The 15,031-nt window shown below is 39.6% G+C and overlaps 1 protein-coding gene across 3 annotated transcripts in view; it reads left to right on the forward strand.

Annotated features, from left to right (window-relative positions):
* Positions 1 to 15,031, forward strand: part of zmp:0000000755 (phosphofurin acidic cluster sorting protein 2) — a 52,984-nt gene that overhangs the window by 9,812 nt on the left and 28,141 nt on the right. For all 3 annotated transcript variants that reach the window (XM_023279445.3, XM_023279446.3, XM_023279447.3), the window contains exon 2: positions 9,976 to 10,063. In XM_023279445.3, the coding sequence (XP_023135213.1) occupies positions 9,976 to 10,063 (88 nt within the window). The remainder of the gene's footprint in view (positions 1 to 9,975; positions 10,064 to 15,031) is intronic.

The raw sequence follows: 15,031 nt of genomic DNA on the forward strand, positions 1-15,031 counted from the left end.
CTGATATTGCCTGTAAACATGCCATGTCTGGTTTGCTCATGTCTTGCGTATCCACTACAAACATCGGCCTGCTGACCTCATCAGTTTATGGTCAGGGCAGAGACAAAAGAGCTGTTTACCACTGCAGAAAGAGCAACAAAGGATGACAGCCATGCACTGAATTCCTGAAAACTACTGTCAGATCACTGAGGTGCGAATACAACGCAGAGTTCTGTTTTTAATTGGTATTAAACTGGGCGAAGAGTTGAATGAGAAGCTAAAGTGGTCTGACAGACCTCAGTGGGAGCTTGTGCAGCTGAAAGCATTTGTTTAAAGAGGCGAGATCATGCTGAACTATGATAGAGGCCTTTTGTTTGCTGACTCACAAATCTTGTCACTGGCTTGTGTTAACATGTGTGCCTTAAGTTTAAGACTGTTTTGTTAATTTACTGCCAGTAGAACTGGGAGAAGCTCTTTTTCAGTCTGTACTTGATGTGATGATAAAATATAGAAACAGGTTTGTCTTATTGTTGCATTTCATGTTGTCGCTGAACAGCAGACTTAGCAATTTTTGTTTTACCTCCAGCAAGGCTTTTACCCTTTGCCCCATATTTGAGATAGGAAACAGGCACAACTTGCTACACTTCATTATCAGAGAGGAGTCGACCAAACCACCCACATAACAAGAGCGTACCGGTCAAACCTCTAATTCACACTTCACAGATATAAGATATGGTTTGAGATGAGTATTTGAGGGACAGCACTGGCTTACAGCACCAAACGGAAATAAATTCTGGCACTGAGCTGTAATGCACCAGTCCCGTGTAGAATTAAATGAAATGTGCTGGTAATCCCAACAACAGTCAGATTCTACCACAGCTCTGGGACTTCACAAAAACCCTATTACAGAGTATTATGACCGTTATGAGCACAGCTATTACATCCCCACGCATTCTCGGAAACAACCGGTTTATCTCCTCCCCTGTCTACTTTTCTTTTCATAACATGTCTCTCAGGCTGATTTCATACCTGAGTGATGACACCTGTCTTACCTACCCCGTTGTTTCAAATTACCCCATTGCAGCTCTTGCACCAGCTATTCTCAGAGGCCAAAGTCCATCTTAGCAGTGACCTAACACAAACTATGTGTTGATTGCAGGATAATAAATATAGATAAAACAATGTATCTTTATTACCAGTTAAAATGATCTTTTCGTCAGATTCTTATAAAAATAATTTCTTCTAAGCGATCTAATGTAATTGTAGTACACACACTGAAGCTGATCATAGGTTTTGAGTCTGTGTGTTTGCTTGTGTTCCTTCTGACTCTGTGGGTTTTCTTGGGCACTTGTGTTTCCTCCAGCAGTCCAAAGATATATTAGATTGACAGGGATGTTGTTCATTTTGCCAAAATGGCTAAATGGCTGTTGGAGCAAACTAAGAATACAGATGGAGAGTGGAGAAATTGGAGATTTTCCAATTTAAAAAAAAAAAAAAAAAAAGCCTCCCACCCTGTTGATTATGCTGCAGGACAGGTTGGAGATGTTTTCTTAGCTGTTTGAAATTTTTACTACCATAAAAACAATTTTTTCTTACATTAATGCAAGGTAAGTAATTCTCTGTGTATGCAGTGGTTTAGCGTTTGATATTCAAAAGATTTAGAGACTGTGTCTACATAGCATTGTAAGGGACTCTTGTTTAGCTTAATCATCTCACTTCTGGTTAAGCTTAAGCTCCCATCTCATTACAAAATATTTTGTATAGTGTTTTGATTAATGTGTGCACACCATCTGTTGTTTTGCATTATGAGAATTAATGTCTGGTGTGAATTTTTTTATTGTTACAACAATAGAAGATTAAAAGATATATTTGTCAGTTCTGTCTCAGTGCTGACCTTTGACTTCAGCAATGTGCTGACATCAAAAGGTCCAAAAAGAATGAAAATGTATTATACCCCCTATAAAGGCCATGAATATAGCATTACAACCTCTGTGGTACTTCGCAAGCTATCCTGTGAAGATTCCGATTCACATTTTGTTGCCTTTAATCTTTGTTGTCTTTTGCTGGGGTCGTTATTCTGTTTTGTGTCACCCATAGACCGAAAAAAATCACAGAAATCAGGTTTCACCAAATTAATGGTTTCCTCTTGATCTCTTTGTTTACCCTGGTCACAGCCTCTTCCTGCTCTTTCACTGTGACCATGAGAAGATTTCATTCAGGGAATTAAAGCCCAACCAGCATATGGCCATCTGGCACACATGACTAGATATTTGGGGCTAAAATAGCTTTTGCATGCAAGCCTAAGTGCAGGCTAAGCTCCTATGGCACATCCTACTATGTCGAACTTGTTAAAACTGATCCATTCAGTGTTTCGGATTAGTGTTCATCATCTCATATAAATTGGACTCAGAAATTAATTTAGCTACTTCTAAATTTTTCTCCGCACTTCAACTGTGTTCCTGCTCAGTTTTATTTTATTATAAAATACTTACGTAGGTGGTGCTGGGGTATGGATTCAAGAATCTAGGACTTTGTTTTGTACTTGTTCTCTTTGTTTCCAATTTGATTGAAAAGCTAATAACAAAAGGAAACTTCAGTGTTTTGCTGCCTGAATAAATCGCAGTAGTTCCATAGGCTATCTCTCACCATTTATAGGCTTGTCCTTGTTTTTCTTGTAAGTGAATGAAATATTCAGAAGAAGGAGCTTTTAGACTTGTGTACCCTTCATTGGGGCTGAATTATGCAACTAGACATGAACAAATAATAGTGTTATTAAAGAACAAAGTGCTATGGTTTCCCTTAGCAAGGGCCATGACTGCAGAGAGAAGCATTTTTTGTCAGTCTCCTCACCCCATTTCAAGCCAGTTCCATACACAGCTTCCTTAAGAATTTCATGCAGAGCATTATGCTCAAGCATGCTTTATTAAAAGAATGTCACTGCATTCACATCTCAAGCAGAAGATGCGAGAAGTAGCGCACTGAAAGCACTAAAAGCATTACTTGAAGTATGTTTTTTTCTAGCTTGGAAGCCCCCCAGCACATACCAAACATAGACAGTCCCTTTTTCATTCAGCACTCTGTTACATCACTCATCCTCCATCCACCACTTCCTCCTGCTTTGTGCCTCTGACAATTGCTGTGCAGTGATCCGAGGGCATGGAACTGGCAAAACATCAACTGGAATGCTGACCAGGGGAATAGAATTACAAAAAGTGTGTTTTTGTTTAGGCAGCATAATGTTAAATTCACAGGGTTTACTGGTCTCTCTTTCAATGCTGTCTGCATTTGTTTGTAATCTACAAGGACCCATGTCCATATTTACACTGTGAACTTTTTGATGGATGGCCACGTTTTTGTTAGGATGCATTTTGCTCGAGCATAGATAACTGCGCAAAATATGAACAATGCAGCTGCTACTGATGTTTCAGTACTTTCAGCTGAGTCAAACACGCTTTGGTAAAACACGAAATAGCTGATAACCTGATGACATCCACTCTGTGTAAGCGCCATATCTCAACATAGGGGTTTTTCCATTTCTGGAGCTTTTGCCATGGCTGCTGTAGCTGCTCTCACTTTGTAGGCTCTTAAACTTAAGAGTGTTTCTATCACCAGGTTATTTGTGATGCCGCTATCACAGAAATGTCCAGAAATAGCACAGTGATAGTAGCCCCATGTACTCTTACATGGCAGCACATCTTAGACGAATGGCTTTGAAAGATGTTGACGTAAACAGAACAAACTCCGGTTCAGGCCGGAAACACTCTTCATTGATGTTGTGATATCTGTGTAATGGTTGATGTATGTTTAACAGAGTAAGCTGAATAGTTCCTATACAGTTTTCAACAGGGATGTACCATTGTGGAAGCAGTAAATGCATATAGCTCTAAAAGACTTCTGTCTTATGAAATGAAGAAAGGTCTATAGAGGAAGTGCCTTTTTTTGTTCTGGCTTTTTCATGACTTTTCAAAAATATCAAATCAACAGAAAGAAACGTTGAAGGTCTCAGTGTTCTTGCCTTCATTTTAAGTGATTATTCCCTCAGATGTTTCCAGTCACATCATCTGATGCCGAGGCTCAGGACTTGGGGATTTCAGATTCTGGGTTTACATTTTTTGAATATCTTTTGATGTCAGTGTAAAATAAACTGTGTGTGCTGTCACAGAGGCAGTCTCCAGACAGACGTATCATTTTACCAAAGAGCCAAACTCAAAGCACGAGTGACTGAAGCTTGGTTCCTGGCCAAAAGTCTTCTTTGAGACCTGACTCCAGAGAAACCTTTGTGAGGGCCTGTGTGTGTGTGTCAAAGAAAGCCGGCCTGACTCAGGGGAGGGTGAGGTCAGAAAGGGGGTAACAAAAAGGATTATTTGCTGTGCAGAATATGCGTGTCCCTGACTTCCACCCTGCTGTCCACCTTTAATCCACCTCCTGCAATTGATTTGGTTTCCTCTGATGTTCCAGCGTCGCTTTGATACAGGTGGGCCAAGTTATTCAGCCTGCACTGTGAGGGAAAAGATAGGTTTGACTGAGACATCATTTCATGACTGATTCTTTATTAAGTTGTAGAAAGACTGGTGTGTCTCATCTAAAAAACTTTTAAAATGTCTACTTAAGTGAAAATTGAAAGCTATTGTTGCTTTTCCCTCTTTCTCTGTTTTTATTATTTAAGAGAAAATGGATGAAGCAGCTAAGATAAGAAAATATATAACCCTCATATAAATCACAATCACAGGATTCTTATCTGAAACCAAATATTTGACCTCAGCTGTTTGAGTGCACTGCCTGATAAGTAGCTTTGTTTGACCAGCGCAGATAAATGTGACAGGATTTGTTCATTAGCCACAGACAGACCATCTTTCATAACACAGTGGCTTCAACAGTAGCTGTCATTCCCTTTCCATCAAAGAATGTATGTAAAGATGTTTAAGATTCAATAATTGTCAGTACAGCATAGTTAAAGTAATGTATTGCTGTGAGATACAGCTTTTTATGACAGCACAAACCAGCTCCCTATCTTAAAAGGAGTGAACTGGAAGTTTTGATGTTGTCTGTATAGTTTTGCTTTTTTCTTAAATATATTAACCTACACACTTAGTGCCTTTGACTAGCCCAGATTAAATGATTTTTTTTAAAAGAAAAGATAAGAATTAATTTGTAATGATGATGTTGCCCATCTGCACAGTGGCGTAGTGGTTAGCACTTTCGCCTTGCAGCAAGAAGGTCCCTGGTTCGCGTCCCGGGTTTCCCGGGATCTTTCTGCATGGAGTTTGCATGTTCTCCCTGTGCATGCGTGGGTTTTCTCCGGGTACTCCGACTTCCTCCCACAGTCCAAAAATATGCTGAGGTTAATTGATTATTCTAAATTGCCCGTAGGTGTGAATGTGAGAGTGCTTGTTTGTCTATATATGTAGCCCTGCGACAGACTGGCGACCTGTCCAGGGTGTCCCCTGCCTTCGCCCGAGTCAGCTGGGATAGGCTCCAGCCCCCCCCGCGACCCTAGTGAGGATTAAGCGGTGTATAGATAATGGATGGATGGATGGATGTTGCCCATCTGAACATTTTTTTCCCAACTTGACACAACAGGAAGCATGCGCCACCTCCGTAGTCATGATTTCCTTAGTAACGCCGGTATGTCTCTGGAAGCAGTGTGTTTAATCTAAAAGGTGGAGTTGCTCTTGTAATCTGATGGCCTTGCTTTACTTGAGAAGCAGAAAAGGTCAACAGTTAGTGATGGTACAGCGCGTGACCTGGACACACTAATGGGCTTACATGGAGCAGGACTACTCATGCTGCTGGGAGTGATGCCATATAGAGTAAACCTATTAGCCGTGCAGCACTCAGACACCTACTGGGCGCTCACCATCAGCGCAGTCAATAACTGTTGATTTTGACATATTACACAGTTACTTTATGGGCCCATGTCGGTAATAGGAGATGTCATCTGGAAAAAGATTTGCTGTTTACTTTAATTAGCCGGTGAGAGGACATGATTCTGACTACTGCATTGCCTTGGGGCTATCTTGGCCTCTAAACATGGCATGATGTGAGCTGAGCTTTATTAGTCCCCTGCCTGTGTTAGGTGAAAATTGAACTGAGTGAAGTGAAGACAGTTAAGAAATGAGGGCTGAGCCAGTCGAGAAAATATGTAATTGTGATTTTTCTGACAGATATTGTAATTTGATTTGAAGACACCCTTCAGTTCAATATTCACGTGTACGAACTCTAACGTGATGGACATGAATTTGTTAAACCACTGACAAAACAGTTTAAACTCTGGCTAAGGCACACCGCAAAATGTACAAGTTGCAGTGTTTAGATAATGAGGCTGGGTCTGTGTAAGTTGAACAACAGTCCATGCCTGAAATACATATTATTATTGATCAATGGGCAAAGACAAACAACCCCTGAAAGCTTCAATGTGCCCAACAAAAGATAAAACAGGATTCCAGCATTGATCTCATTATTTAATAGCCACCCCTTGTATATCCTTAATAGCAGCCTTTGCGCTTTTCTAATTGCATTGATTCAAAATGTGATTTTGATTTTAAATCAAATAATTGCTTGGTTTGAAATGAAACTAGTCATTACTGTTTTGTCAGATTTTTTTTTCCGAGCCGATTTTGATTATTAGTAAGCAAGGAGATGAATAACTGATATGTGAAATTTTCTTTATAAATGTGATAATCTGCTGCTTTTTGTGCTTTATATTATTGTAAAGGCAAACATGACTAAGGAAGAAGCCATCTCGGAAATTGTAATGGACTTTTTAGTCTCACTAGTTAGTGAATTGAAAGAAATAATTTATATATTGTTAATCAGCAAAAAAATTAATTTAGCTATAGCCATAGCTGATATGTTTACATGCACACTCGTACTGTCTGTGTGTGTTTGATGATGAAAACATTATGTCAGAAAAGTTTAACAGGTGCTGACATTTTATAGATGATAAAAAAACTTACATAATACCCTAATTATGTATGCAGAGAAATTATTGCAGACTCATATAAAAGTGCTGCAATAAATCGTACCCTCAAAAGGATAAAGATATTCAGTTTTCATTGAAGCGCTTTTTGTAGAGGGGTTGATGCAACTTTACAGTCATTTTGGAGGCTGTAATTTCTCTCTCTCTCTCATCTTGAGTGTGGTCAAAACCAGCAAAGGATTTATAACCACAGTTCTAACATGCATGTGAGGATCAATAAACTCCGTCTATAACAATAATAACCCAATCAGAAGCGCTTAGCAGGCGGTTTGTTGGCTTAACCAGCACAAGCACCGAAACTGAAAGAGGGGTTTCCCCTATGGGTTCTTATCAACTGGGAAACAGACAGAAAATGTATCACTTATCTTTGCTTCCCACCGCCTGTTCACAAAAATGTCTGACTGGAGACTGCTGCATAGATTCCCCACCCATCCAGCCTTCTCTATGGATTGATAACACTGTTTTGTTTTGGTCTTGTTTGGCACAGAGAGGCTTTCTGTGATCCCACCCCAGGGTCTCTCTGGGAATATGGAAATGACTAGCCAAAAAGGAGGATTAATGTATGTTTGAAGGGCTCTCTGCAAGCCCTCATTTTGATCTTGAGTGTGTGCCACCGTCTGCTGACTGGAGGGGAGACCACACCACAAATAACACCCACCTCCCCAATTTCTGTAACCACACACACACAGCATAGCAATACTGGCAATCCTTTCTAAAACTAGTCGACTTATCATTGACCAATTGAATGCCAGTTATTTTAGCACAGTGACTGGTGCTTTCTTACAACACCTGGTCTGTCACTGAAGTTTGGGTGGCAGCATGAACTGGCACGAGATACGAGCACAGGGATAGTCTAGCATCGGGCCAGAACAGATGGCCATGAGTTTCACTTACAACACAACACAGCGGCAGGCAGAAGTGGCCATAACACCTCTGTCTAATAATAAAAAAAACAATCCCTGGTACCCGAGGTGACCCCTTCAGTGCCTGAAGCCTTTTTAATTAAATGTGAATCAGAGTCTGCAGAGAGAGTGTGAGAGAGCTAGCTGTGATGGGATAGAGATGTTGTTAAACCATCAGCCCTTCTTTCTGTCCCCTCCCTCCCTCAATAACTGAGAGCTGTGGCTCACTGGTGACTCATCCTCACAATAAGGCAAGCTCAATCCATGCACTACAGTCAAGGTTTAACATTTAATTACTTCAGCCTCAAATAGATTTGCAATTGTTACTCTAACTCACACAATTGTGCAGTCAAGTGGATTAGCAATTTACGCTCATTTGCTTCCAGTAAAATGTAGTCGAGTTATGGCGTCAACTATTTTGGCCGAAGGGAGATTCTGTATGGGAACACCAAGTTCCCAGTCTATTCGTGTTGTTGAAAATTTGATATTGTCATCATGAAATATATATTCTTTTGACTGCTTGGACAAACTTCCCCCTGGAGTCTAGTGTACATAAGCTTTCTTCCTTCCTTTACACTCTATGCTGGTGATGTGGTTAATGAGAAATATGAACAAACCAGATGAAACTTGAATTTAAAACAATGACGACAAAAAAAATGCTGTAGGAAAAGAGGCAAAAAAATACACTGAGTCATATTAAAGTCGTGTAAATGTCAGCCTAATGATTGTTGGACATTTTCATGTGAGATTTTCGAATGGCATGTTGTGGCAGACTTTTAATCTAAACACTTCATTTGCTTTTTAAGCTGTTTGGATTTTTAGAAATCATGCTATATTTTCATAAATTACATTTCTACCTTTTTGAATTTTCAAAGTTTATAAGGAACCCAAGTCTGATTTAAATCTAGTCAGTTAAAATACAGTATGAGCCAAACTACACCCCCACAGTATTCATTTATAAACGGACCTCCCCATCGTTGCCGTCTGCATCACCACAATTTTCTGTGTACTTGAACTTGTTGAGTCTTTGTGAATCATACTTGCCAAGCAAGGGAGTGCCTGAATGAAGTCAGTGAGTGTAGCAGAGTGGCTCTCAAGGAAAGTGGGTGATTGGATAGCTATTTGTTTGCTTTGTCTTTCTTCCTCCCATTTGAATCTGGTGCAGACTGATCACAATTTAATGTAACAGGACTGTTGGGAAAAAGTGGGTCAAGAGGAAGTTTAGCAAACTTGGCTTGAGAGTTGTTGACTTTTTCAGTGTCATACTGTAGAGGGAAGTTTTGGGGGGAGTTGATGCAGGTGAAAGGAAGTGAGATATTTAAAGGAGAGTTGTAAAGAAAACAAGGAATTGAATCTTGCTTTGCTCAGGGTTTTTTCTTCTTCCTTATTCTTGGACGTGGCCTTAGAGGTGTCATCTGGAACCCTTGGTATTTTTCTGATTACACAAGTTACATTTTGCTGTATCTACTGGCTTCTTTATGCCTCAGTAATTCTCGATAACAGCTTGACCACTCTCTCGCATTAAAAAGTCCAATGTATGTAACTCATTTAGAGTCATGTGCAAGTATATGTTTCTTACTTTTTAAAAAAAAATGTGAAACAGATGGTGGTGAGTCACATAAGTGCTCAACATTTTAATGTGCAGCAGCATGCTCAAACAGGGCTGACTGACGATATTTTACTGCTTTATGGCTTGTCAAAGCATCTGTGCTACGTCATTCTCTGAAAAAAAATTGCCCATTAAGCAGACAACATGAATTCCAATGTAGCAGCGCTTTTGTGCATCATTCACTTACAAGAAGTCATAGATTTGTTCCCTGATGAACAGGGACACAAAGCTGAATGGATTTGATTGCTCAGTTGTTTTTTCAACTTGACTCACTTTCTTGGCATTGCTTATTCCTGGATGCTACTTATTGTTACTATCATTCATACAAGACCAAAGTAAAGAGTAAAGATGCCACTTGAAATGAAAAGTAGCAGTAATTATTTTGTGGGCAGTGCTTTTCTTCCTCAGATGCTAGTGTCGTACACATTTTCATATTGTTAACTGTGTGAACAATCTGTTTCTTTCTCTTAACCCCTCTTTAAATTTTATTTGTCTTTTTCCCACAGGCTCTGCACCCTCACACTGAAGAAGCTGGTTGTCCTCAAAGAACTGGATAAAGAGCTGAACTCCCTGTCCATAGCTGTGAAAATACAGGTGGGTGGGCAAATCTCCCAAGTGTGATTGGAATAACAGGCTAGGCTGCAAGACACTTGATAGCACCGTGTCACTGTCTGGAGTCAGTGCTTCACTGTTTCTCAGTTCTTTGCTGTATGCTGTTGAATTTAATCACACAATCTAGATGATGATAAATCATGCCACTAATCCTGCTGGTTGATAAAAACCTCCTTGGCTGCACAGGGAGATGTGATGACTCACATCCACTCAGGTGCTTTAAATGGCACACTAGCATTACCGCTCTAAGCAGGAGCATTAGCATCTTAAAGCGGGTTGTACATCTTTCATTGATTGCTTGTGCATGCATGTGTTGTCTAATCTCAGCGGTTTTAGTCAACATTTATGTTGAACACTTCGTATGGTGTTTACATAGAATACGATTTAAATGTCAAATTTGAAAGCATATCCAGCCTAAGAGGTTTTCATCCACATGTTTTACAGTCATTTTCATTTTTTACTTAAAAAAAACCTGAGCTGAAAATTGCAGAAAGGCTTTTTGTTCACTTGACTGAGGGGAAAAATAATGAATATCAGATTGTGAGTAGTGGTAAAAACAAATTGTAGCATTCCTCAAATTAATACAGGAAGCAAAAAAAAAAATCAGTTTCCGTCATTTGAAATTGAAATTGCACCATCACGTTTACAACTTTTATGCAGTAAATATTGAAGTGAAGCTTGATTTAAAAATGTTAGATCACAGTTTAAATTATAATCACAATATATCACATCAGTATGTCACAGTGACATGTTTGTTATTTTAACCAGGCCTTATGTTTTCTATGCTGCCTTTCATAGTGTGAGGTTCGGATGTCTTTTAATTACATCATCTTATTGCGTTCTTCTGCAGTGGTTTAATGAAGTCGGCTAAAATTAGACCGACCAGCTGCTAAGCCGCAGCTAATCTCGACTGTGAATGGATACAGGCATTCATGTGCATTCTCCTTTGCGGATATGATTTTTATTTTAAATGTGCATAAATATGAACGAAACCTATTGATCACATTAAATAGAAATGATGTATGTAATAAAAGTAACTAGCTATGTAAAAATACAAAATGCATGTTTTACTTCATCTTCTTTTCAAATATATCATGCTCCATGACAGACGCTCTAAAACCACAGTCAGAGAACAGCCTTCTGCAGCAAGAAGTACAAGGAGTCATGCTGCAGACAGTATGACCCTCACAGAGCCCTGACCTCAGCATCATTGACTTTAGGATTATATTGAAAGACAGAAGCAGCTAAGACAGGCTCAATTCACAGGGGAACTGTGACATGTTCTCCAGGATGTTAATATTATACCATATCACTATTAATATTTTTTATTTGCATCAGATTTATTGAAACTGACATCTTAGATATCAGCCTGGAATCTTTTAGTATAAATTGCAGCTGAGCTGTCTTTCAGAATAACAACTACACGGATTTTTAGTGGCAGACTGTTTGAATCCTGCCTTTAGTCTGCACAGTTCTCAAGCATACACTCAGCAGGAAGTCTGGTAGTAGTTGTAAAGAAAATGGTTCATTGCTTCTGAAACAGTTGCTCCTTAGAGAGAACTAAGACCAGCGAGTACACCTTAAGTGTTCACAAATACAAGCACACTGCTTTAATGCAGCCTTGTACAAATAGTTCTCAATGAAAAAAAGCATTCAAACTTGCAACACTGCTGTGACCTGGAAAGGAGAATTTGAGAATTAGACTATGGTAAGAAGAGAGGGGTCACTGAACTACATTTTAACCACATTTATAAATTACATATTTAAATGCACTTATTAATGTTTTATGTAAAGCACTTTGAATTGTCTTGGACATGAAGGGTGCTATACAAATAAACTTGCTTTGTCTTGCCTTGCCAAGGACAAATGTATTGAACTAGTTCATTACACCAAGTGGGTAAGAGAATGGAAGAGAAAGAGTGACACATTTTGTTTGTACATGTTTGTTCTAGTTTCTCTGTGCACTTTACATCATTTCTATATAGTACAGTACAGTATCCAAATGCTTGTTTTAGGTTTTGTGTTGTATCTGTGAAAATGATTAATCCTGGACACAAAATGGCATAAAGTTAAGGTTTCACATCAATCCCTTTTAAGACATGTTCACATTAGGACACAAGGAAAAACAGCTTTGTGTGTGCCTTATTGTTGTCAATGTGCAGTGCTGCAACTGCTGTGCTCTACAGATGTGACTAGCACTCACACTAGACTGATCGTTCTGGGTGCAGTCAATCATTGTTCACTATGGCTTGAATGGAAAGATGGAGGAAAAACAAATTACTTTCTTTTTAACAAACGGGTTTCATATCAAAACCAGATACAATTGATATTCATTTAGTGAATTGTTGACCTGACAATTCTCTAGATGCAACCACCAAGTTTGTTACAAAAACGCTGACTGAGTCTCTAACGTGCAGATGTACTGTTAGCAACCTTAGCATCGTAGCTAAGATGGCGCCGTGTAGTACAGATGATGCAAACAAAGCTTTATAGTCTGCCTTCAACATCAGATAAATTCTTTCAAACTAAAAGAGATGGAAGCAACTAGTGAGTAGTATAAGTACTGAAGATAGGCAAACCAAATACTTTCAGTAGTTTCCAATTCAGAAAGTCACCTTAAATTTCTTCTCTCACCATGGTATTTGACCATTTTTCAGTCCAACTCTTAGCACTATTACCCCCTCAATATGAAATATAATTGAAATTTTATGCAATACTGGATGATTCTATTTAAAAAGAAACAAATCATCCTCCCTTAACTGTCATCCTGAAGGAGAAACCAACCAACCAAGTGTGGATTTATCCATGAGCTATGCTGTCTCTAGAGCGTGAAATCTCTCCATTTCTGCCGAGCCACCCGGAGGACAGTTGAGTAAAGCTGTGTTCACCACGGCTCCGGAACTGGAGCATTAAATGCAATTTCCAGCAGGTTTGGTTAGGGAGAACAGAGACACTGAGGGGATAAAGAGACAGTTGGTGAAGATGACAGAAGAATAGGAGGGGTTTGTTTTCAGACAGTGAATGTCAAAGCTTGATTACCACATGTCATCGGTTGCCTGTTAAACACGTTCAGTGGCCATCTCACTTCTCTCTCTGGAGCTCATCAGGTTAAGTGGCCTGCGTGCGCACACAACTCCTGTAATGGCTAACCATTTGGATGGTCTCCCTAAACCACAGCAGTGGGGATGATGAGATTGCAGCTTAGTCTGCAGATAGCTTTGTGTTCCCTTGGAGATGGTCTTCTGTCTCTCACCCAGGAGACCACTGAGTCTCTTCAGATAGCTTAGGCCTGCTCAAACCAACCATTTCTACATTTCCTGCACATTGAGTTTCAATACGGTATGCCACTACACATGCTCTCCATGAGTATGCACTTTGTGTTCTGTGTTTTCTCTGTGCAATTGACTGAGGTTGCAGCCGAATATTAATGTCAGCTAAAAGTGTGTGCAGTTTTCATTTCAGTGCAAGCAGCCGTCCAAAGCACTTCCATTTGCAGGACACTCAGATATGATCCAATTATGTGTCTGTGCGTGTCAGTATCAGTGTATGTTGGGTGAAAGCAGAATCCTCAAAATGCCTTTGAAACCTCTTTAATACAGTTGCATATCGAGCTCTTGTCCTGACCCTCAAATGCTTCCTGCTGTTGCCTGAAACAGGGGAGCCAATTTAGAGAATTTGACGTGTTTAAAAAGGTAACCTTGAGAAGAAGTGTAAAGTTGAGCTTGTTTTCCCACAGGCTTGTAGAGCTCGGTAGAGGGGCTGTAAAACCCCCGATCTGGCCCCAGAAAGACAGTGGAGAAGCTTGTAGCAGGGGAGAGAGGATGAGAGAAAGGGGGGCCAAAGGACATTCAGTACAAGCTTTCCTTGCCAAGGCTCTGTATTGTTAATGCATGTCATGCAGTTTCAGAGTACTCGGCTTTTGTGCCTTGATTCATTGTACTAGCCACTGAGCATGAGAAAAGAGTGCATACAAGGCCTCTTTGTGGAGTTCAAGTTAGTGACAAGGTCAGACTAAGACAGAGCTTTACCCTTCTTTTTTGTTTATTTACAAAACAAGGACTGCAGCTACTGTTGAGGCTTAGTCAGCAAGTTCCTGAAACATATTGAAGCATTAGGTTGGATAGAAAAATGCTTATTGCACCTGAATGATTGCAAGTGTGAGCACAGCGAAATATTCTTTAGTCCTGTGTCACTGTTAGTTCTTCAGTGTTTTGTCTCCATTCTTTCACAATTAATCTTACGCATTTGAAACTATTGATGCTGAAGTAAATGTTCTTTTAAAGCTTCCTTCTTCTTTGTGAGGAGGCTAAACACAGTTGTGTGATTTCTGAATCTTTCATGCTTGTGCTGTGTACAATTGACAATTTTGAACCGTATGTGAAATTTCTTTCTGCATGAGAAATTAAGGATTTGAGGAATTTGCTTGAAATTCTGAAATTGCCTGAAAAATGGACTCAGGGAAGATAACCAATCAGCATTTTGTCCTTTCTAAGTTTGAGCAGTCACTGTCGAGATTAGATCAACAGTCTGCAACTTCTTGTAGTGGAAAACGGCCAAATGTTACCTACATGCATTAAAGCTTAGACAAATGGCTGCCATGATTCATCATATCATAGCAGGCTTGTTTATCACATGGCCAAGAGCTTGAACGCTCACTACTTTGTGCTGCTTTCTCAGTACAAGAGACATGGCTAACGAAGTAGTGGAAGTAGAGATGATGCATGTTAATCTTTAATATTTTTTTAACTGCGCCTTGCATTTATTAAAATTTAAAACACTGCACTTAACAATTATTAAACTATTAGCTAATACATTGATTTTCACAGTTTTTATTTGAGCGTAGACCTAAAGCTGTCTGTTTATTTTCACGATCTGCTAGTTCCTGTTAGAGGTTATGCAGGTAGCTGGTGTGTGTTGGGCAAAACAAGGCAGAGTCAGCAAAAAGGGAAC

This window comes from Amphiprion ocellaris, chromosome 16, assembly GCF_022539595.1.
Source record: "Amphiprion ocellaris isolate individual 3 ecotype Okinawa chromosome 16, ASM2253959v1, whole genome shotgun sequence".
NCBI lineage: Eukaryota > Metazoa > Chordata > Actinopteri > Pomacentridae > Amphiprion > Amphiprion ocellaris.